Here is a 24289-nt window from a genome sequence, read left to right as displayed (position 1 = left end):
CAGAGTTCTTCGGACAAGGACCACTCCTGCAGTGATGGCGGTTTGCTTGGCTAGCAGCCATTCATAAAGGTTCCAAGTCTATAGATGTTTGCCCACCGCTTGGCAGATACCAGAAAGACACCGATGCTGAGAGATGTATGACTGGGGCCAGAGGCCTTCATACCATCCTCTGGTCTAGACCCAAGCAGAGTTGTTTATGAAGCCAGGAGGCAAGATGAACCCTCTTGCATCCCAGAATGGGCAAATTCTCCAAAGCCCAGAGGAGGAATCAACTCACATACACTTGTGTCAAAAGGACTAGAACTAAAGTCATCAAAGCTCAGCCTAGAACACTGAGTGAAAAACAAACAACAAAAAAAACACAGAGGAGGGAACCAGCCAGAAAAAGAGGTGAGAGATCCATCCAAAATCCCCCACCGAAGCTCACAACCAGGATCTGGAGTCTGTGATCCTTCCTGGGCTGGGAGATAGAGCCCCAGCTTTGATTCCTACACTGCCGGCCGCCCGCCCCCCCCCCCCCCCCCCCCCCCCCAGTGGCTGTGATCACTCCCCACTATGTAAGAGCAGAGGAAACCAGACCCATTTAAGTCCCTATTCCAACACAAAGAAAGACCCCTGAACAAGGTGACTCAACTTTTCAACATTTTATTCTTGTATTTGTACAGCTATATGTTACATCGCGGTAATGCAGTTTAGACACAGCCAAACCCTGTCTCCGGAGCAGTTCTAACACAAGCACGACGCAGAATGTGATGGATGAGACAAACATTCCCAAAGAGGCTGTTAGTGACAACTTCCAGTCCCTGTGTCTGCCTACACTTCAGAAAGGGATGGAGCGCTCGCCCATCCATCGTTGAAAACTTCCATGAAAAAGGCACCGTAGGACACGTTGTATAGGTATATACAAACCGGTAACTAGAACAAAAGTACACATTTTTCCTTCCGCAGCTTTTTTTGTTCTTTTTGTTTTTTTAATACACACTTGTAAATTGTAAACCTTCACTTGCAAAAAAATACAAATACACTGAGGCATTTTAGACAAAATATTTTCTTACTTAAACAGATGCAATACTTAAAATATTCTCTTAAGTGCTCTTTCTCAATAAAGATTCTCAGATCCGTGTCTGCCTGCAGATACAAAATCGAGCCTTTAACACAATGTCATATTTTTAATATATCTTTTTTAGGTTTATATATATATATATTTATTTTATATATATATTTATATATTTACAACTCTGCCATATATTCCTTCACCTTTGGTTAAAAAAATTAAAGCCCTCTGTTTGATAACATACCGAAGTCTCTTCTTTTAAAAGAAAGCACATTTACATACAAAAGAAACATCTGTTCCCACAAAACATATACATTCCTCATTTTGCAGACTAAGTCAAGTCAGAGCTTTTGCATACTCTCCCACTTTGATGTACAAAATGATTCTGCTTTTTGCTGACATGGTTCGCCTTGCACATAGGAGAAGAAGCAATATTATTTTCTTAATGTTGGATGGCAGTGGGGGAAGGGGAGCTGCCTTGGCTCCCGGTCCCCACGCCCCTCCCCCCACCCCCCATACCCAGCTATGATTTGCACTAGTTGATGAAAGAGGCACTACATCATGGGATGAATGCTGTAAAGTGTTACAGTATCCTTTGGGTAGATTCTGAGAAGGGGCTCGAGTGAAAAGCGTCAACACTCCATGCTTCAGCAGGCCTTGGGCAGCTCCGGGGGCAGGTCGGTGGCGGACACGCGGTATTGCACCTTGGTGTTGGTGATGGCGCCATGCTTCTGGCGCAAGTGAAGACGCAGCTGGCTTTTGTGACGGAAATGCAGGTTACACTTCTCGCACTGAAGGAAAACCAGAGGTAAACTGTTAGCTGTCATCAGCCCAGGAAACATGTCATCGTTCAAAGACCCAGAAAAGGAACTTCGCCCTGTCTCTCCCTGTGAGCCACCCAGCAGCTGTTTCCTCTTAGGGGCCAGGTTGCAAGCCCACCTGAATCTGGGATCATGCTAAGGGACCAGTACCGCTTTGTGCAAATGTCCCTTCCCTGCTTTCCAAAACGTTGCCCAGACTTCTCTCCTGCTTAAGCTGTATTTCCCTGACTTAACTCCACAAGTTCAAGTCTTACCCAAAAAATGCAGCTCAGGTGAAAACTCCCCTAATTATTAAGGAGTCTCTGAATCTCTCCAGAATGAAAAGAATCCCTCTTCCCATTGAACCTCTGTAAGATTTCTAGCCTTGTCTTATTAGGTGGGGAATGCTTCGAGGGCAGTGACCACTCCTTACTAAACTTTATAATCTTCTTAGTATCTAGCAGAATATACTTCTTAGGCAATTATACATGAAATCTGAACACATTTGGACAAATGGACTGACTCATGAAAATTGATGAGTCTAAGGATATGCCTTAAAAATGCAGTTAGACTCCTTCTTCGTGTGTATACTTTAGGTACGCTAACAAGGCATTACCAGGTAGAGCTGTTTCTTGCTTTGATTCAATGAATGGATGCTAATGGTTTTAGTGGAAGAGTTACTTAAAAGTAAAATGAATGACTCTACGGAGTAACCTGAACATAATCCTTGAGAGAAAAAGGGCAATTTAGGTAAAAAGAAAATCCAAATAAAGCATGGACTTTAGTTTGCAATAACATATCAGTATGGGTTCATTAGTTGTGACAAAGGTATCATACTGACGTAAGACGTTAACAACAGGGGAAACTAGGTGCACATAGGAGCTCTCTGCACCTCCTTTGCAACTTTTCTATAAATGTGAAACCATTCTAAATAAAAGTGTAATAAAATGTGTTCATACAGAGAATATGTTTTAAAGTAAAAATGGAAATACATTTACAGAAATAAACAAATCAAATGGGCAGGACAATGAGTAGAAAGAGCCCTGGTCTCGGGAGAAATGGGGCCCATCCATGCCACCCTCCGCTGTGCGCCCTGTGTGCGTCATTTCTCTCTCTGGGCCTTGGCTGTCCCTCTGTATGGAACTGAATCAATACACTCTGCAGGTCACTCCTAACTCAGACATCCTGTGTGTCTAAACTTCTAGAGGATAATTATAATAGCAAAGATCTATTTTCCTCTTACTACATGTTAACTGCTCTGCCCATTTTAGCAAATTCATTTACTTAATACAACAACTCTATGCGGTAGGTCCTCTTATGGGCTCAATTTGTAGGTGATAAAATTAAGGTACTAAGAGAATAACTAATACACCCAAGAATAAATAGCAAGTAAAACGATATTCACTCAAGGATTAATAAACAAGACAATGAAAATAACCCCATTTTGCTGCTAACGTTTGTGACATGGGTTAACCATTCTTCGGTTCGTTCTTGTGCTCATCACTAAGTAGAGTGATGCCATATTCTCTTTTCAGATTAGATGGAAACTAGAAAGATAAAAGAGGCTGCGGTCTCAGTATTGCCCTTCGGGGCCGAAGAACCTCAGTGACTGAAAGAGAACAATTTGAAAACTGCTCTTCTATAGCATCCTCATCATTTCACAGAAAAAGAAAACTGTGGCCCAGGGAGAGGGGCAGGGCTTGCCCAAGGCCATGATAAGAACCAAGATATCTCAGCTGCCTGTCCAGTATCTTCCCCTCTATAGCAGAGATCTGCAAACTATTTTTCTATGGAGCCAGACAGTAAATATTTTAGGTTTTGTGGGATATTTTACATTCTCTGACACAACCACTCAGTTCTGCTGCTGTGTTGTTAAAAGTAGCCACAGACAATCCATAAATAAGTAAGCAAGGCTGTGTTCCAATAAAACTTTGCTTATGGACTGAAATTTAAATTTTATAAAATTTGCACATATCACAAAATATTGTTTGTTTTTTACACACTTGAGTGTATAAAAACCACTCTTAGCTCATGGAAGGTTTAAAAATTAGCCTATAAGCCATTAATTTGCAGAGTCCCTGCCTTGGAACACCATGATTCTGATGGGCCGATCATGGCTGCTGGCTGCTGGCCACCTGTTCCTTTCCTTCTTGAAGTGTCCTTTTCTCTGTTTTATTTTATGTCACCACTTTCTTCTACTCCTAATGCTATTGTTGGCTGCTCCTTCTCAAACTCCTGAGCTCGTCTTCAGTAGACATCAAGCCCAGCACCGAGGCATGCTGTAAGCACTCAATAAGCATGTTGGAATGAATGAATGAGTGACTCCACCATTTATGTATTCATAGTCCAGACCTCTTTCCTAAGGCCCAGATCACTAAACCCATTACCCCCCTTTAAAGATGAGCAAACTGAGACCCAGGCCAAGGTCAAGCAGGGTGTCTTTGAAAATCAGGCCCAAATCCATGTCTCTGATCCCAAGTCCAGGGACCATCCCACTGTGCACTTGAGACAGGAGCAAACAGTTCTGCTGCCCTGCCCCTCCATGTCGCTGTCCCTCCCAGGTCAACCAGTAGCCACAAAGGCTCCCTTACATGGTAAGGTTTCTCTCCCGTGTGGATTCGCAGGTGGCTCTTTAGAGTCTGAAGATGCCGGAAACGGGTGCCACAGATTTCACACGGATAGGGCTTCTCGCCAGTATGGATAAGCACGTGGGCACGGAGGTGGGCCACCTGGGCAGAAGAGCAAAGCGTGAGAGGCTCTGTCGGGGTGAGCTGCACACCCCTGGGCAGCCGCATGCACAGGCCGAGGGGTCCTTTCCCCAGGCCCCCAGCTCACCTGTACAAATCTGGCTCCACAGGTTTCACATTTGTAGGGCTTCTCTCCAGAGTGAATTCGAGTGTGGGTTTTCAGGTTCGCCGGTCGGTTGAACTGGGCCCCACAGATGTTACAGCGATAGGGTTTCTCACCTATTACCGAGGGAAAAGGAAAAAGGATAGCTATGTTCAATGGAGTTCACCATAGTCTCTGGCTCCTGGATTTCAAAGCAAGCTGCCTTGCCCAGGGCTGTTTTGACTTACTGTCCCTTGGAAGGTGTCAAAGGAGGATTCAGGGGCCTGCCTCCCCTCCCCACATACACACAACAGCACCCCCTTGATCACAGTTTAAAAGCATGTAGGGGTAGAAACAATGCTGGGTGTGGAACAGGGAGAGAATGAGGTTCCAGGAAGCCTTGGAACCAGCATTGTCATCAGGATCATTTAACAGTGGGACTCGGAAAAGTCACTCTCCTTCTCTGGGCCTCAGTTTCCCTCTCTGGAACCTGAGGGGTGAACGTTGACGGCTTGGAAAGGCTCTTCTAGCTCTTCGCTTGGATAAGACTGACTCACTAGTCAACCCACTCTGCAGGGAGATACCATCAGGCTGCTCTAGTTTCTTTCAGAACAAACATGCTTTTCCGCTTGTGGCAACTACAGCTGGATTCCATTGGCAAAGGAGGTGGGGCCTGAGTTGGATTAGGTGTTCAGACAGAGGAAACCAATAGAGGGCTGTGCCTTCCTTCATGGAAAGTTTCTGGGATAAAGGAGCCATTTAAAATACCAAGAGAGAGTCAACTTTGGACAACAATCAGGTTATTAGAAGCTACCTGGTAAAGGAATGTGAGTTGATAAGGAATAGGCCCTTAGAGGAAATCAAGAGGCCTTTTTTTGTGTGTTTTTTTTTCTGGCTTTGCAAATACCAAATCTACTTTGTGTCTCTCAGCCTTAGTTTCTCCTTCTCAACAGTGGGATCAACACTTCTGACTCTAGCAAAAGAAGAGAAGCAGAACAGAGCAGCTCAGAGGAAAGACGAAGGGTACATGGAGTGGACCAGCCACTAAGCAAAGATGTGACAAGGCTAGAGCCCTCATTCAGGCCAGGACGGGGCCTGCTCTCTGCCTCACTCCACTGGTACCAAGCCCCAGACTGCTTTCTCTGGAACCCTCTCCCTTTCCTGACCCCAGGAAAATCAGCAAGCTCAGGTGGGGCAGGGCCATACCCGTATGGACGGTCTTGTGGCTGGCGAGGTTGCCCTTGTAGCGGAAGGAGGCCTGGCAGCGGTCACACTTGTAGGGTTTGTCACTGTGGGTCTGCAGCGTGTGCCTCTTGAGCGAGGCTTCCTCAGAGAAGCGGCAGTCACACTCATTGCAGAAGAAGGCCCCATTCTCTGTCAAAGGGTGGGAGGGGACACGAACATCAGCGAGAGCAAGAGAGATGGGGCTCCAAGGCCCCTCACCTCCACAGCCACCCCAGGGCCCCTGCCCACCCAACATACAGGGGAGCCCAGAGCAAAGGGCCTGTGGAGATTTTCTTTTTCTTAACATTTATTTATTTATTTATTTATTTATTTATTTATTTTTAAATATATTTTATTGATTTTTCACAGAGAGGAAGGGAAAGGGATAGAGAGTTAGAAACATCGATGAGAGAGAAACATCGATCAGCTGCCTCCTGCACACCCCCAACTGGGGATGTGACCGCAACCAAGGTACATGCCCTTGACCGGAATAGAACCTGGGACCTTTCAGTCCGCAGGCCAACGCTCTATCCACTGAGCCAAACTGGTTAGGGCTTTCTTAGCATTTAGAAGGAGAAAGGAGACATTTGAATACTAAGGTACCAGCAGGTACCCATATGGCCCACAGCAGCTTGAGGAAGGCACCGCGGGGCTCTCCCTTTTCTGGAGAGCGCTGAGAACTGGCTGCTCTTATCAGTTCATAGTTTTATTTGTATTCATTCACAGATGCCCTTGGCAAGGCCCTTCAGGTCCCTGAGCCTCTGTCTGTGTCTCTATCTCCAAAATCAGGATAATTAGCCCCTGTCCTACCTGCTTCATAGGAGCACCTGACATAACAAAAGCAGCATAGGAATGTAAGATTAAATCAAATGCAATGATACTTTGAAGTCTTTGGGAAGATGAATGACAAACACGGTCACCCTTGCACCGATCTGCATTTCATGTCTCCCAAAGATCTGTGAGACTGGGAGACTACAGGTGATGGTGGGAGTAGAAAGAGAGGCCCAGAGAGAAGGAGCTCGAGTGCAGAACAAAAGCAAATGGCCAGAGGGACAGACGGGGACATTACAGCTGGGAGTTACAGCCTCTGCTCTCTTAACTATAGGTCCACAACCCTGTGCCAAATCTCTCAATGTAAATAATTTATTTTTCCTTTGGTTATAACAATTTGAAAATGACACCTCATGGTGGCTCAGCCCTGATTCGATATTTCTGCACTATATTATGGGAGCCAGAGCTGCAGGAAGACAGACTTTTTCATCTGGTAAAAACTGGGGATGTCAAACACAGACTATTCAGAAATAATAATTTAATAATTCTGGAATCCTCTCCATTTCCTGACCCCAATTTAATAATTCTGTTCAACTAATCTAGTTCAGCTAACATTTACTGAGTACCCACTCTGTTCTAGAGACTCCCTAAGGACCTATGGGAGATGCAGGAGTGAATCAGTTCATATGCTTCCCCTCCGGAACGGACAACCCAGCAGGTGCACTAACAGGCCCATAGATCCTGCACTTGCAGTTTAGGCCCAGAGGGGCTGAGAAAGCGCTGGGAGTTACAGCCCCACAAGCTTCTTTTTCTGGAATGAAGCTACGAAGTCTGTTTGATCATTCTCTGTTACCCAGGATTAACTCTAACACCCCATCTCCTGCTTTGGTCAGCCTAGTACCCTTCAAGGTCAAGAGTGGAGCGATCAGCTGGTGCCAATGGACTTCATCAGGAATTTCTCCCAACCGATGACAACAGCATAAATACAATGGAAGACAAACCCCCACAAAGCAGAGGCAGGGGCAGGCCTTCTCCCTGGTCGGAGAGGTTGGAGGGTGGGACTCACCACAGCTGGAATCCGAGTACTCAGAGTGGGTCTCTCCCATCTCCTCGGGGAACGTGGGGCCGGTGGTGTGGAGGCACATCTCCGCGTGCTGTGGGGACTGAGAGCCACAGGACGTGCACTTCGGGGGGTGCAGGTAGAGGGGCGAGTGGCTCTCACTGCTGCTGCTGCTGCGAGGGGAGCCTGCGAGAGACCTGCGAGGAAGAACAGAGCCTCAGCGCTGAAGCAGAGGCGAGCCCTTCACCGGTCCCCACTCGCGGACCCAGTTTCTTTCCCACAGAACAGAGGCGGGAATTCCCTGGCTGGCTATGGACAAATCTCCATCCTTACTTAGGTGAAGTCAATCATTAGGCACTTATCCCACTCCTCTGATAGGCTCCGATAGCCCCTGCATCCCTCAGAAGTGACCCCTGGAACCCTGCCAGGTAACCCCTGAGCCCAGGCCTGGACTGCCTCTTCAATCACCTGTTGACAATGTTATTGAGCCGGCTGGCCTGAGGGATGGTGGAGTCCTCCCCATTGGCGCTGAGCTTAGCTGGGGACTGGAGGTCAAGGTTCTCCGGCTCCATGGGCGGCTGGCAGGCTGGTGGGGCAGGGTAGGCTCGAGGGGAAAGGCGGCCCAGCTCGGCCTGCTCGGGCTCCTCCGGTTTGGCATTCTGGTTGAGGCTGTTGAGCACAATAAACTTGTATTTCTTCCAGTTGCAGGCTTTGGGGTCGGTGGGGCTCTTGGCTGGAGGGGAGCCAGAGGTCTGAAGGATGCAGGCATTCTTGCTGCTGCAGGACTCTGTGGGCGAGTTGGGCTGGCAGTCGGACTTCTGGGGACTCTGGGGACTAACCAGACCCTTCCGGTTTAGGGGTGCATTGGGGGGCTCGAAGTGCAGGGCAATTTCATCCTCTGAAGAGGGTCTCTCTTCCTCCTTGCCGGCCTTGTCACAGGGGAAGTATGGGACATTCCGGGCCGAGGGGGCAGCTGGCTTGGGGCCCTCGGCCACACTGTAGTGCATGTCACTCCGTGCCTCCTCTGGGGCCGTCTCCTTGGGTGAGTAGATGTTGCTGTGGCACACACTGTGGGGTATCTCCATGGCCAGCCGGCTGTACTCCCCAGGGATTGGCCTGGCACTATCGCAGGGGAGGGCTCGCTCCTTGGGGAAGGGGTTGGCCACAGGCATCCGGGCATCCCGCAGCTCCTCATCGGAGAAGAGGAAGCTGCTGACAGGGAGGTGGCTGTACACGGGATAAGAGGCTGGCGGTGTGGACAGGCCACTGTACAGGCTGGGGGCAAAGGCTCTGCTCTCACACCCCGGGGGGTTCCTCAGCGGCAGGTTGTTCTCCACCACCTCACGGCCCCGATAGGCCATGATGTCTTGGGGCATCAGCATCCGGCTGTTCAGATAATCTTCACGGGGAGGCTTGATGGCAGGAACCATCTCTGCTTCACTGCAGGAGAAAACAAGAGAAGACACCGGCCTCCAAATTAGAACTACTACATAGACGACCTCCAAAGTGCCACTGTCTATGCAACCACAGTTGTGCTTGGGCCAGCGAGACATAGGAAATATGGCTTTGGAGTAGGGAAACACTTGCAATTACAAGGCACTAATGCTTGAAATCTAGCAATCTAGCCCACAGTTGTGTAAATAGGCCCAGTGAAGAGAGTTACCCACACAATCTGAGCCTGTTTAAGTCACATACATAAGCAGGAATGTGACTCTGTAATTCTTTGGATTACTATGGAATGTAAAGCTTTCAGAGCCCTTATCTCAGTTCACCCAGGCAAAATCCTGCAAGGAAGGGAAGGCAGGTATTACTGTCTCCATTTTATACATATGGGAACTGAGGCTCAGGGAGGGAAGAATTCATACAGTCCTGGTGCCACATGTGCAGAGGGCCATAGGCAAACTGGTGCCCTGGGGAGAAAAGGACTCGAGTCATAGGTAAGTGGACTTTGGAAAATAGGCAGCCTTGCTTGTGCAGGAAGCCCTGACTCTGAAACAGCCAGACCTGGCTTCCAGTCCCAGCTGAGCCACTTAGCAGCTGTGTGACCTGGAGCAAGTTACTTAACCGCTCCAAGCATAGGGCCTGACCTAGAGAAAGCACTCAGAAATGATGGTTCTGATGATCTTGCCACCATTATCACCCACAGAAAACAAAGAGTTCTACCTGCATATACTGGAAGGGACACTATGTGGGCGAAAAATAGGCCAACTCAAACATGATCAAAGTTAACAGAGCTAGAACCAATGAGTGAATATTAGGGGAGCCATTTCAACTCGCCATAAAGAAGAGCTTTCTGACTGTCCAAGGTAGACTGCATGGCTCTGGGAACGCTGCGTTCCCAGCTCCTGGTGGGGTTCAAACAGAGACTAGAAACCCTTCTGTTTGACAAGGGTTACGATCACCCCAGAGCAGTGAATCAAATGGTTCTAAACAAAGCTCCTCCCTTCTTTGGCTCTCAGACTCCTCACCTTTACATAATGGTATGTCTTCCCAGCCCTTGGATAGGGAGTAGCTAAAATAGAAGAAAAATCTAAAGGATAAGCAAAGGCTTTGGAACAGAAAGGAAGAGCAGAAGAAAGAGCTGAGTGATAATCATAAAAACATCCACAGAGGAGCTGGCATCCAAGCATGGCCTTACAGGGTAGGTGGGAGGAAAGGGCATGTCAAGTGAATGGGAGAGAGCCAGAGGTGAGGATGCACGAGGTGTATCTGGATAGCAGTAAGGAGTCAAGTTGGCTGGATCACAGGATTTCATAAGGGCAGAAGTGTGCAAAAATAGTGGAAATGTAGGTTGTGGCACATTACAGAGGATATATTTTTTTTTCTGTATGCATGCAATGTCCAGGGTTTCTCATCCCTTCTGATCCCTCTCATCTCCCAGGCTTCTACCTGGTGGCAGCTCACCTGGCCTTGATAAACTTCCGGCAAGTGTCCACGACATGCTCCATCTGCAGGTACATAGCTGTGGCCATCACGGCCATAATGTTGCCCTCCCTCAGGTTGAGCCGAGATGTGTACATGAAGTCCAGGAGGATGCAGAACCCCTCGGGGTTGATCTCAGGATCCAGATTGATCACACTCAGGTTGCATTTCAACTGGTCTGTGAAGATGCTGTAGAACAGGCCACTGTAAAACAAACACATGTCTCATTATAGCAGGCATATAGACTCTCATCAATTACAGTCAGCATCACGTGCAGCCCCTCTCCCCAGGCCCTACCTCCAAAACTTCCACAGCAATTAATAATAGTGCCATTTACGGAGTGCTTATCAAATGCCAGTGAGTCATTAAGCACTTTTTATATTTATTCTTCACAACCTTGCCAGGTAGATACTATCATTCTCCCTCTTTTCAAATGAAGAAACGAAGATCAAAGATGTTAAGTGATTCTCTCAAAGTCCCAGAACTTGTTTTCCTTTTAGTGTTATAACTGCACAGATGACCAGAGTTAAATTTAACACTCATTTGCAGTAACTATTTTTCATCCCTATCTTTGAGATAAGCCTTTTCCTTGTTCCATCTCTTTTTCTTATTTTACAACTCATTGTATTTTTTAAAAACTAAGTTGAAAAATGATGATAAATCACTAAAATGATGCCTTCATCTACATTCTACTGATTTTTTTCTAAAATCCCATAGACTATTACAAGTTCAGTATTCCTAGAAGGTCCAAGTCAAGCCTCCAGGTACCATGCTGTCTGGCTGAGGAAAGAGCACTCAGAAGCCAAAATTTAGGGCTGCCACCTCAAGTGTACTCTTCCTGAGTGTGTTGCAGAAGTGAGCCCCACTTCCACCAGTAAGAAGGAATGCAACCTTGGGTAAGATACTTCTCTATACCTTAGTTTCCTTATCTGCAAAGCAAAAACAATAGTATCTACCTTATAGGGTTGAGGCAAGAATGAACATGTAAAGCAGTGGTTCTCAACCTTGGCTGCACATTAGAATCACCTGGGAATCTTCTTAAAATCCTGATTTCTGGGCCTCATCCTCCGGAAATTCTGTTTCTTTGTTACTAATGCTGTGGCCCCACCCCATAACAAAGAAACAGAATTTCTGGAGGACGAGGCCCAGAAATCAGGATTTTAAAAAGATTCCCAGGTGATTCTAATGTGCAGCCAAGGTTGAGAACCACTGATCTACATAATGGAGGCAATCATGCCATCCATGACACAGGCCACTATGAAGATCCAGGGAGATGATGTAATATAAAATTGCTGTGAACACTTGAAATCCTTGACAAATATGAAGAAATAGCTGGCTCACTTTCACTAACTTACCCATGGAAATACAGCCACGGTATAAAAGAAATACAATTATGGAATAAAAGTGCAAAATATTTCAAATTAGCTTGCTTAACATATTTTAAAAATCTCTTTCACTTTTCATTTTTTTTTACATGTAAACTGAAGTTATTCTCCATGTTTGCTCCAAACACATCCTTTCTTGAGACAGTATGTGATTTCTTCTCCCTCTATTCCCACAGAATAGAAATGCTTTCTTCTTGAAAGGTGTGGACATTCATTCCCTTTCTGGGAGGCTACCCAGCCAGGCTGGACATCTGGACACAAATCAGATGTGATCCCAAACACAGCAAGAGGCCCACATGTTCCACCTCGTTCGCTGCCAGCACCATACTCCCCTTATATTCATTTAAATTTCCTTTCCAGACCCTCACCTGCAGGCCATGAGGACTGTCTTATGGGCTCTAAACTGCTCACGGCTCACCACTATGACAACATCAGTCAAGATGTCCCGGCTCCGGAGGCGATTAAGGTTGAGAAGAACATCACTGGCATGGCGGGTGAACTGGATACAGCTATCAGCCGGCGAGGCCATTTTGTCTTCACCTGCAAAAAGGGGTCAAAATCCTATTCGTTAACCAGAACCTGTTTCTTGCTTACCAGGAGCATGAGAGCAGGTCGTTCAGCCTGCTAGCATGGAATGCAAACTGAGGCCCCTTGTGTTTGGTCTTTAAATAATTCATGGCCCATCTCTGGATATTACTGTTCACATCTGTAAAATGGGGAGAATAATTTTTATCCAACAAATTGGAATAGAAAGCCCTTTACAGAAAAGGGGAAGGGAATGAATATTGTTGAGTGTTTTTCCCCACATATCAAATACTCTACCAGCATTGAGAAGCAGTGAGTGTGTGACAGGGGAGAGAACCAGGCTTTGAAGGTTAGCATACTAGCTTGACCTTTTTTGAGCTGTGTGACTTGGAGCTGGTTGCTCAATGTTTCTGGGCTTTGGTTTCCCAAAATGAGAGTAGTAATACCTATGTAGTTGCAAAATGAGAGGTATGTGCCTGGTCCATAGCCTAGGTTCTGAAAAATTGTCACTATTCTCATCAGTATCTCATTTCTCCTCTATTAGGCTTTAGAATCATCTCAATGTTCCGACGAGCACCTAGCACATTGCTAGTGCACAGTAGGTGGCTACATTAGTTTGAACTAAAATAATTCGGGGAATGACTGATCACACAAGTGTTAAGATAGTCTAACGCAGGGGTACAGGATGAGGGCTGGGAGTGATAGAGAAGGAGTCAGCAATCCTTCACCTCATCTAATGAAAAGTGGCAAAGTTCACAGAAACATATGCATTGGCAAATTCAAAAGAAACAGTTTCCCCACAAAATCTTAAGGCATATAATTCAATTTACTTACCCAATGCCTTGACTCACAGTCCAAAATTTTGCTTAAAACCTGCAGGGAAGAGAAAAAACAAACAAGCAGAAATTGATTTAATGAATGTAAGATTGTCCACTATGGTCTTATTTTAGAACACACGTGTTTAGTTTTACTTTGATAGCTGCAGCCTGCCAGCTGGTGCGGTTTTACTATAAGCTAGGAAACATTTTTCCAGCTCTGCTCTTATGAAAACAACAGGCACCCAAAGCCCTGCGATAATGTTTATACCCTGAGTACTGGGGATACAGTACATACATTAATTACATATACATATACACATATGTTTCCTTTCTCAGTGGAAACAATGTTCACTACCCCAAAGCCAGTGCATTTATGGGAAAGAAAACATTTAAAGAAAGAAAAAAAAAATCAGTATTAATAAGGATGATCATTCAGGGGCCTAAAAACTTTGGACGCTTTTCGAAACCTGCTAAAATGTTATTTTTTCAAGTCTTAAAATGATTCCACAAGGCCAACAAGGTCAATATCTTTACCCTAATTTCACTGGTGACAAAACTGAGACTCGGGTTCAAGTGGCTTTCCCAGGACAAAACAGCCAGGCAGTACTTCCTGACTGTCTGAAAGTACTGAAGTACTGAATACAGAATCTGCAGAATACAACCTGCAATGGCCTAGCTATGCTTTTCTTAAGGATCTTTGCCTTCTGTTTAAAAGTTTCCTCTCCCTTCCCTCCTGGGTCTAAGACAAGATATACTACCACAATCTTGCAAGTTTGTGCTTCCCCCTGCTGGTGAAAAGATTTAATTGTCTGATTTAGCTGAGAACTGGCCAGGGAGCACTAATGAAATATGTACCTTCTCCAAATTGGTTTCTTTAAAACAAAATAATTTAAAAGCACAGGTGGAAGACTCTCATTTATGACAGTATATGGGCTGCAGAGCAACACCAACAAAAAAACTATCTTAGCCCTCTTCCCCACCCCCTTTAAAAAAAAGCCTAGGCCTTAGTTATTTTCCAGGTAAAGGGGCCCGAGGCCAGGGAGGTCTTGTTAGACCACATAGATGGTGAATAGCCCGGCCCTAGGTCTTCTGGCTCAAATTCCTGACCCTTTGCAAATCAGCCTACGTGCTGTAGAACATGCAAGACAGCACCCTGACGTGGGTGAATCTCATTTTTAAGTTCCTTCCCCCCACACAAACACTTTGCCCCCATTCCAGGCTGCTGAGTCTTACCAAATGAGCACTAAAATGAGAGGTTTCCTTGAGTCTGTAACCAAAAACTCTGACAATTCTCTGTGGTCCCAAGTGCCAGTCACTCAATCTCATCGGCTTCAAGGTTAGGTGTGTATGTGAGTGAGTGGGGTTAGGGGGGAGAAAATGGGGGAAGGGAGAGGACAGAAAAAGACAAAAGAACCTATTTCCTCCTCTCCCCATTCTAACTCAAAATGGGCAAAGAGAGATACACTAAATTGATCCTAACAATAGTTCAATGATTGGTCTCCTTTGAAAAAGAATGTTGAAGGCACATGTGAGGTTTATTTATAAACCCGCTCCTCTTCCCTCATGGAAGAGATCCTTAAACCCTTCTGTAATACCGAAGGCTGTCCTCCAGCCAGCTGCAAGCACCAGCTCTCCTGTGGATTTCCAGTCACACACCTTTGGACCACAGGAAGCCCAGATTTGCCATTTCACCTTGACACTTGTCAATGATTCACTCCAGATTCGGATTGAAACAAACAAAACAATTCCCCTGGGTCTACTATCAGCCATGCTCCGGGCTGGGCCCTTTTCACCCTAAACCTCTGCCTGGGTTGTCCCAAAATAAATGCACACACACTGAGGTCCATGTCCTTATTGAGTCCACTCCTTCCTACATAGCTCTGTCTCAGGAGGTTCCACAATTAGTGAATATGTGGGTTAATGGTGGGTGTGGGTGACGGACTTCCCTCTAGATGCTGCAGGTGTGGAGGGACCACTAGCATTTGGTTTGTTTTTTACAGCCCACTCAGCTCCTTCCAGTCCATTATTGTATCTGATCCTCATAACAGCCCTGATTTAGTGGGGAGGACACTGAGGCTCCAGGGGGATAAGCCTTGCCCAACATCTCAAAACTAATCACCAGCAAGCCCTGGGCAAACCTGTCTGCTAGCTTCAGAAACGCACCAGACACACACAAGATTCATTCCACAAAAACAACCAAGAGATCAGAGCTGTCCAGGAGAAAGTGACAACTGCAAGGGCCCAGACCTGGACTCCTCTGAATCCAGCCCACCCCGCCCCAGCCACAGTAACTACCAAGTGAGAGTTAAAAAACCACGAAATGAGAGTTAAAGATTGTCTTCTCCTCCCCCCCGCCCCCACCCAGCAAACACACACACACACACACACACACACACACACACACACACACTCTTTCCTTTGTGCTTTAAACTTAGGCACCCTCAGGAGAAAGGCAGGTCCTTTAAAAGATTTGAAGAAGAAAAAAGAGGGTCCTCCCCCTAAAAAAAGAAAAGAAAGAAAAAAAAAGAAAAGAAAAGAAAAAAAGAAAGAAAGAGGAGAGAGAGAGAGAGAGAGAGAGAGAGAGAAAGAGAAGAGAGAGAGAGAGAGCAGAAATGACAGACCAAACAGGAGATGAGAGGAAGGCTATGTTCTGGAGACAGCGAGCCAATACAAAGACCCATCCTCTTCCTCCTCCCTACACTCGGTGGGCACTGGGCAGCCCCATTCTCTCGCTCACACACACCCAAGCTCTGCGCGCAGGAGCAAGCCCACCCCTTCTATACGGTACCTGGCTGCCAGGGACTGCCCACCCGGGGGCGTTGTGCCACCACCGCTGCCCATCTGTCTCCGAGTCCCCGTGGGCTCGGTGGAGGCCCCGCGGGACTACCGTGGCAGCCCTGAATTTGCTTGTATTCAGATAAAACTTTTCGTGCACCTCGGGAACTAACATTGTGTGTGCCTCTTTCTTTTCCTGTTACGCCGTCAAGGCAGGGGGCAGTGAGGGGAATGGCTCAGCCCTCTCATTCCCGGAACGTAGTCGATCTCCGCTCAGCGGAGTTCACAGAACACTCTCTGCCTATCGCCGGCTCCAACGAGAAGTAACTTTCCAGGAAGCCGCTGGCCCCCAACGGCCGCCGGGATCGCCGCCTGCGCCGCGCGGGCTGCCGGGGATTCACCGGGAAGGGAGCGGGGTGGGGGCGCCCCGGAGGCTGGCGGGGAGTACGGACACTTTCCCCGAAATCGGTCGGCCACGCGCATCCAGGCACTCACAGCTCGAGTCCTACCCTTCCCCGCAACAGTTTTATAAACGGGGACGGTCAGGCGAGTTAGTAGCAGAGCCGGTCTAGACCTCAGGATTTCGGGTCCATTTCATGACTTCAGGTTGCCCAAGTCTGGCGTTTATTTGCCTGGGGCGTCATTTTTTTTTTTCTTTTCTCTTTTCGCTTGGCCCCGAAATCCTTTTAAAGAGGATAGTTAGGCGAGGCGTCAAGGCCTAAAGGTAGAGGGTCTCTATGCTCAGGGTCTCTATGCAGCGTACCCCAGCCGAGTTGGAGAAAAACTAAACCGAAAGCCCCTTCCGCCTACGTTGGCAAGTAGGGGAACACAGCTCCGCTGGGTTTCCGCCCCAAGTCTTTAGAATAAGAGCTGCCAGGCCGAATCTGGCCAGGTTTCGGTTTTTCTGAATTCTATTTCTCCGAAACCCCGTAGAAACACGGTTAGGATCCAGGAGAGGCCCCGACGCCGACCCCGCGCGCGCGCGCGCTCCAAGGTTGCCGCGCCTTCCCGTAGCCTTCCTTGGAATTATATTTATCTCCTATTTATCTCAGCAGCGGGCTCTAAGAGGGACTTTGGGGGGCTGGGGCTGGGGTACCGGGGATGCAAAAGACGCAGCCTTTCAAGCCACTGCTGGGTCTTAAAACTGGCGTTGGCGACACCCAGCGCCGCGCCACCCGTCAGCGACGGAGGCGGTGTTAAGGTCCGTTGTTCAAGACTGGGCCTCTGCAGCCTCATACTTTGAGGCTTTCTCATTCCTTCGCCCGGTGGAATACTGGTGGAAGCGAAGGCTGAAATTTAATATGGGATGGGGTGTGAATCCGGAAAAAGAGGTTAAAATTAAGTAAATGCACTTATTGGAAATTAGGAGTCCCGTAATCATGTTTCACCGCTACTGAACACTAGAGGGAGCCCTCCCACCAGGGCTTGATACCAACAATCCCTCGTCGCCCCGCCCCTTCTTCCTTCCCATTGACCTAGTTTCGACAGTCTCGGGAGTTGGAGAACTCGGTCCTTCACCCCACCCCCTATCCCCACCCCCCGCCCAATCCCGGCCGGCCGTTGGGTTATTGGTAATCTAATAACTCCAATAACTCGTTGACAAATCCAAAGGAGAATGTGGAAGTGTAAAGCACTGTTTAGGGGCAGGGACGAGGAATTTTAATAAGGGTGCAGCTGAGCAGTGAAACCCGCATCGTGGTTCCTGCAGGCGGAGCGCTCCCTTTCTACGCAGCATCTCTACTAAGGAACAGCTCGGGTCCAGCCTCAGTGGTCCCGCAGTAGGGGATGGGGTTAAACTGCGGAGTTGTTTCTGTTCAGTGCGGGGACTCTCTTCGAGCTTTTTCGCTGGGGGACGGGAGGGTGGGGAGTCGACAGTAGATGAAAGCCAATTTGATAATGCGGTGGCCTCGGCGGTCGTTTTGGGTGACCGAGGTCCGAGGTGTTCAGGAACATTATGTCCTAACTTTCATTTCTATCACGTTTCTGACAAAAGCGCTCTTTTAAGCCTGCAAGCTTCTAGGAAATGCCATAAAACAGAGGGATGTGTTTTATCAGCAAGATCTGAAGAGGAGCTGCAGAAGGGACGCTCCCCATGCTCCCAGCTTGCGACAGCCTTCCAGAAAGGTCCGGCAGACAATGCCAGCAAACCACGTCCCCGAGCAAAAGATATCTCGGCCATCCTGGTTGGACCCGCTCGGCTTCTGCAAAAAGGCCTGCGGGGGAGGGAAGCGGCATGATCTTCCCAAGCAAACAATGCCTTTAAAAATCCGATCTGGACAGAAGTCAGCCAAGGTCTTTATTCACGTTAATGAAGATGGAAGGCACTAACTGTCCTTGGAAAGCGATGAGTCAAACTTGACCGCTCTTCAAACACGTCCCCAGATTCATTTCCAACCCGAACAGAGGCGCGTTTCTCCGACGCGGCCTCCAACAACTCCCCCAGTGAGAGAGGCTAAACTCGGTTCCGGCGGACCTGGGCGGTGGAGACGACCGCGTCTCCTGAGGCTGTGCGTGCGGCCGTCGCTAGGGGCCGCCAGGACACCGACGCACGTTTGCCATCTTAAGTTTTTAACTCCCAGAAAGAAAAGTTTGCTATGAAGCGGTTGTGGAACAAATTCTATGAGGATTACACTCTGCCGGTCTATACGACCCACCCACACAACTGATTTCTCTCCAAGCCACTTAGAAAAGTTTAGAAAGAAGAGGATAGAGAGGAATTTCAGGATCTAAATGTGAGCCTCAGGTGCTGCAAGATGCATCTCCCCATGTCCAGGGACTGGGCCTTAATCACTCCCTAACACACGCCTCCCTCCCCCTCAAGGTATGAGACCCCCACACACACTCCTCAGCACAACTGTAGGCGTTTCATGTTAGTTACTGAAAATCTTAGGCCATACTTTATAAACCAATTCCTCCAAGACAGCTGGAGAACTATTTCCAACTACAGTGACCTAAGAGGTTGGAATTAAGGCTCTCTGACTGCTGTTCCTTCTCTTGGTGGAGGTAAGCTTACCTTTGACTTTCAGTCACTAACCTGGAAATTCAGAAACTTAAAATCTGACCTGGACTAAGTCAGTGTCTCACCATTACAGGTCCCCTCATCAGGCCTGTTTCCTCAACTATAAAGAGTTGTATGTCCTAAGAGCCCCCATGGCATCCCTCCACTACCAACATCCCCCAACCCCCCTCAGTCCCAGCCCCTCACCCGGAGAAGTAACCGCGATCTGGAGGTAGTGTAATCAAAACGAGTTCTTTTGAGTTCTTTTATGGTTCTCTTCTTGGAGGCAGATCCCATCACTACGCAATCTTGGATCGGGTAAGCATCCCGAGGCTTTATAATTTTCATCCATCTTACCCAAACTTTGGATGTCGGGTGACATCCTCACTGGAGGCTGTCCTCCCTGCCAGACCTAGTACCAGGTTGGGAGACTTGGAGACCAGAAGTGGCCTGGTCCACCCACCGCCCAAAGCTGGAATCTCGGCAAGACCTATCACTAGGTGGCAGACTCGGTCCATCTGAAAATCACCGGCGGCCACAACCTTCCACACCCGACTACCCCCAACCTCCCCCCCACCCTTTTTGTCTGTTAGAGGGAGGGAGCTGCCATCATAGGCAAAGCTGGAAAACATTTAATTTACTAGATGTAATTCTTTTCTTCGTGATGCTCACGCCTCTCCCAACCACCACACATTATCTGGAACTGAGTCCATGGAGTAGACTGTGATTTTTTTTTAGCCGGAAAGGCTGAATATATTGAAAAGGGAAAGCAAGGGTGCACTTGTCTTCAAAAAGAAGAACAGAATGGCACTCCATGCATTTAGCAGAGCTCCCTGTCAAACACTGGTCGGCCAGCAAGGAAAGTCTATAATAAACCCCTGATCCCCACTAAGAAAGCGATCCCTGGAGCTCAGCTGCAGGGTTCCACCCAGGCTTACAGCGCTCCAAAAATCCGGGAGAGTGGGAAAGAGGGGACGAATTTGGTCTTTTGCTGGGGCCACTGATCTGAGGCCGGGAGTCGAAGAGGATTGGGAGAAGCCTCTCCTGGCTTCCAGGGGGGTGAAGAGAAGCCGGCCCTCTTTGCCACAACACAGCACCCTCGCTGGGATCACTGCTGCAGCGTTCCCACTTGTTGCGCAGTGCAGGGCACCAGCATGCGCCACGCTAACTTCGACTCCAGCTGGGCTCCAAACCAAGTTACAGACCAGACAACCATCGCTCCCAGCAATCCCCTAACCTCACTCCCGGATCTCTTCCCCCTCCCCCACGCATACACCACCATCACCGCCAGCAAAACTACAGGGCTTCCAGTCATTATGGATCTTAACACTACTAATAAAGCATTCCTTCTTATCTCAATGTCAGACAGGTAACAGAATTCAGGTGCTCTGAGAAGTCAAGTCGAAAGGGAAGGGAAGGGGGGCTACCTCCTCCAGGAGAACTCCCTTGCTTAAAGCCAACTAGGCAACCTTTCTCTCTCTCTGGTTTTCTCTCTCTCTCTCTCTCTCTCTCTCTCTCTCGCTCTCTCTCTCTCTTACTTATTGGAACTACTTTGCTGATTATACGACACCATCCTAGCTGAAAATCAACTTTTCCTCTTCCCATTTGAGAGATCAACTGCAAAGTCCCTTTTTAAAAAGTTAATTTTATATCCGCTTGTTAAAGGCAAAAAAAAAATAAAAAATAAATTCCTCATAAGGTCATTTCACAATATTTTTCAAATTCTTTGACTTGTGCACACAGAGTCTCACCCACCGAGGGGTGGCGCTGCCACACCACCTCCTCTGAATCTTAAGTTTTTCATAACGAAGTGGCTTGTGAGTGTGGCTACCGGGCAGGAGAGAGAGGGAAGGAAGGATTTTGACATCGAGTCATGGCTAACATTTACTCAACCAATAACTGGAACTCTTCAGGGCTCAGGAAAGGACAGCTTAAGAGTTTAGAGTCCCACCCCTGTCCACCAAGCCCAGAAAGAATTGGAAAGTCTTTTCAAGAAAGCATGGGATAAAAACTCTTCCAAACTGAGGAAAGAGGAAACGCCAATTGGAGAATTCCCCCTTCCTCTGGCTGCCTTCTCCTTCAGGTTGCCTAGTTTTCACAAACAGCTTCTGGCCTCATTGTCACAATCAACAGACCCTTAAAATCAGCCAATGCGCTTGAGCCTGCAGTATTAGAAAGTCTTCCAAATAGTATGATATTGGAAACTTCTATTTATAAATGGGGGGAGGGGAAATATTTCTCATCTACAGGTTTCTATTTTGGCCTGAAGACTCAACAGCAGTCATTTGAGCAAGGGAATGCCCATTTCCTGGTGCCCTCTTTCCATTTCTTCCTCCCCCAGAGACATATCTTTTCTCTCTCTCTTTTTTTTTAAAGTATATATTTTAAAGCAAGAAAGTGATTTCACCTCATTCCTTTGAGCTCATGTTTGCTACCTCCAGGAATAGCGTGTGGACTAGGGCCAGATGAACTTCAACTTGGGCTGCAGATTTACGAGGTTCTGTTCCAGTGCCAAAGGCTCTTGGTAGTAAATCGTGAGCAAAACAGATACCTGTCTCCCTGACGGATCTTGCCCCCCTCTTATATTTTTAAAGTTATTTATTAAAACCACACACACACCTTGCAAAGAAAAAGGGAAACTGGCAGTCTCTGTAGAGGAAGCCGGTGGCATCGCTCAGAGCCACAAACTGTATTTCTAAACAGCCCTTTCCCTGGTTCCCTCTCTCCTGCCCCACTTTTTTCTTTCTGGACAGTAATAAAAAAAATGCATCTACTGGTATTCACTTTACTTATTAAAAAAAACATTACAAAATTTTTCTTCTGGAAACTATAAACTAACTAGAAAAAAAACCCCATAAAGGATTAAATTATTTTGGGGTTTGGGGGTGGGGTAGGTGGCTAGCTCTCTCAGAAGGGACACAGTAAACAGCTCTGGACTTTCAGCACACTGTTTAGGGTCACTCCCCCTGCTCAGCTGTCAGGACCCCCACCACCAAGTCTTACCTACTGGGAGAAGGGATACAACAGTAAAGGGGTCTTTTTCACTCTTTTAAAAATCTGTTGTGTTGTGTTCTTGTTTTTTCATGGGGGAGCTTTAAAACTCATGATTGCAACACCAGTTCCATTTTTCAGCAGAGTTCCAAAAATACAGCATCATACAGGCAACGCAATCCACAGCTCTCAAGAAATTTACCATGATCAGGTCACTACAGCCGGCAGCGGGCTGGCCCCTCGCTCCAGCTGTCGCCGGGAGCAGCCGACTTCCGAGGCTCCAACTCCCAACCAGCTCCCGCCCCGGGCCGCCGCCGCCGCCGCCTTCTCCCATTCCTACTCCCTCGAGAAGAGCCACAGGTTGCAAATCCAACCAACCGCACATTCCGATTTTGCAAAATCACTCACAAAGATCTCCCTTTCGCGCCCGCGCCCCCTCCTCCCGCGCCGGGTCGCCCGGCGCGGTCCACAAAGTGTTCTCTCCTCCCGGGTCTTGCACGTTGGAACGCGGGCTGGGGCTGTTTTGTTTTCCCCTGCCCAGTGCAAGGACCTCGGTAATGTAAAGCCTAATGTTGGCCACTTTCCGGCCCGCCGTTGTCATTTTACAAAGACTGCACCATAGGAAAAATAAAATAAAATTTAGGAACCAGGGGAACAGCCATTGGGAATTAACACCAAGTCACGCAGTACCCAAAATACAAACACCGCGACCGCCAAGAAATCCCGCCACCTTCCTACTCTGCTACGCTGTCTGGTGAAGGTTCCCGGAGTCCCCACACACTGAACAGCACCGCAGGTGCAAACGCGTACCCCTTGACCACCTCCCACCCCCAAATCCCCGTCCCGCCATCAGCTTCTCTCCTTAGGATGGGAGAAGGAGCGCGTGGTGTTTCCGACTCCCTTGTCTGCAACCAAGAAAGAATAATTTCCAAAAGTATTCAACATCCCCGCCCCCAGGCAAGCTAAACCTCCCCCAAAACACAGGGAAAGGGGACACCAAAACACTCGCATCTCCTTAGGAAGATCACGGCTCTGAACGGAAAAAGTAGAAACTATACTTCATCCGGATTTTAAGGGGATTAAAAAAAAAAAAAAGCCACCGAGGAGTTCGATTGCATTTTTCCCTTCAAAATCTCGGCTCGGAGGCAGTGAATCTAGAGGACCGAGGCCGGTGGAAGAGAGCCAGCGGGACGAGCGAGCGGGCGGTCTCCCTCCTCGCCTCCCGGAGTTACTAAGAAGGACGGGAAGGGGATGGCAGAAGAGGCCAGGGCAAGGTGGAGGGAGGGAGGGAAGCCGAGGCAGGAGCGAGGTTAGCAAGGAAGGCAGTTTGCAAGCTAGAAAAGAGGGGAAAAACACAGCCGCACAAATCCAGCGAGATCACAAGCCGTACGCAAGCAGGCAGCAGAAAGAGCGAGAGCGAGGGCGAGAGCGCGAGCGCGCGTCCTCTCCGCGGTCTAGGGCCAGACAGCCCCCAGACTTGCCCCAAACACCCCCCAAACACTGTCTCGTCCTCTCTGCTCAGGCCGCCCCCTAACTATCCTCCTTCCTCTTCTCCACCTCCTTTTAAAAAACCAAAACAACACAAGGGAGGGTGGCAAAAGCCTCCCCAAACCGGCCGATTCACTCAGACAACAAGAATCAAATAACAAATACATAAAAATCTATATCCTAGAGTGGGAGAGACATGGGACTAATCTTCGGCATTTATTTTAACACCTGACAGCTAGAATAAATAAATATATACATTTATATCAATAGATACACATAGGAAACTTGGAGCCAAAGCATTTGGCAAGAGCGGAAAAAAAAGAATTAAAAGGTAAAATAATGATCATGAGCAGCGGCGGCGGCAGCGGCACCAGCGGCAACAGCGGCGGCGGCGGCGGCAGCAGCAGCAGCGGCGGCAGCAACAGCAATAATCACCTGGTGTCCGGCCTTTCCTAGAAACTTCTTGCATCACCACTTCTAAGAACCCCAGTTCTAAGAATCAACAGAGCTCAATTCTCGGAATTTGAGCTTCGGACTTTACCACTGCTACATGGCAGGGGAGGACTCTATGTCAGCTCCGCGGGACTTTTGCCTCCCCTCGCCGGTACAAAGCATTCAAAGCATAATATTTTTCCACCTATCGGCATAT

The 24289-nt window shown here is 47.9% G+C and overlaps 1 protein-coding gene across 2 annotated transcripts; it reads right to left on the bottom strand.

Moving 5' to 3' along the window:
- Window positions 1-629: 629 nt before the first annotated feature.
- On the bottom strand, window positions 630-24139 carry BCL6 (BCL6 transcription repressor). 2 transcript variants are annotated; one of them, XM_070406595.1, is made up of 10 exons: window positions 24076-24139; window positions 13405-13443; window positions 12414-12585; window positions 10643-10864; window positions 8207-9178; window positions 7745-7935; window positions 5890-6057; window positions 4690-4820; window positions 4446-4583; window positions 630-1845 (listed from the first exon to the last, which is right to left on the bottom strand). In XM_070406595.1, exons 3-10 carry the CDS (start codon window positions 12572-12574, stop codon window positions 1702-1704), a joined length of 2127 nt encoding a protein of 708 aa, XP_070262696.1. In that variant the 5' UTR covers window positions 12575-12585; window positions 13405-13443; window positions 24076-24139; the 3' UTR covers window positions 630-1701. The 2 variants fall into 2 exon arrangements, with proteins under 2 accessions (XP_070262696.1, XP_070262697.1); XM_070406596.1 differs by lacking the exon at window positions 24076-24139 and adding an exon at window positions 14622-15684.
- Between the last annotated feature and the right edge of the window lie 150 nt (window positions 24140-24289).

This window comes from Myotis yumanensis, unplaced genomic scaffold, assembly GCF_028538775.1.
Source record: "Myotis yumanensis isolate MYYU_CA2020_CCGP unplaced genomic scaffold, mMyoYum1.0.hap1 SCAF_2, whole genome shotgun sequence".
In the NCBI taxonomy this organism is placed as follows: Eukaryota; Metazoa; Chordata; class Mammalia; order Chiroptera; family Vespertilionidae; genus Myotis; species Myotis yumanensis.
Note: the sequence above shows the minus strand (reverse complement) of the source record. Positions and strands in the feature narration are given on the sequence as shown.

Coding starts and splice junctions, on each gene's coding strand:
- BCL6 (XM_070406595.1), bottom strand. CDS start 12,574: ATGGCCTCGCCGGCTGATAGCTGTATCCAGTTCACCCGCCATGCCAGT. Junction 4,821..5,889: donor CCACAAGACCGTCCATACGG/GTATGGCCCTGC, acceptor CCTCGGTAATAG/GTGAGAAACCCTATCGCTGT. Junction 1,846..4,445: donor CGGGAGAGAAACCTTACCAT/GTAAGGGAGCCT, acceptor GTTTTCCTTCAG/TGCGAGAAGTGTAACCTGCA.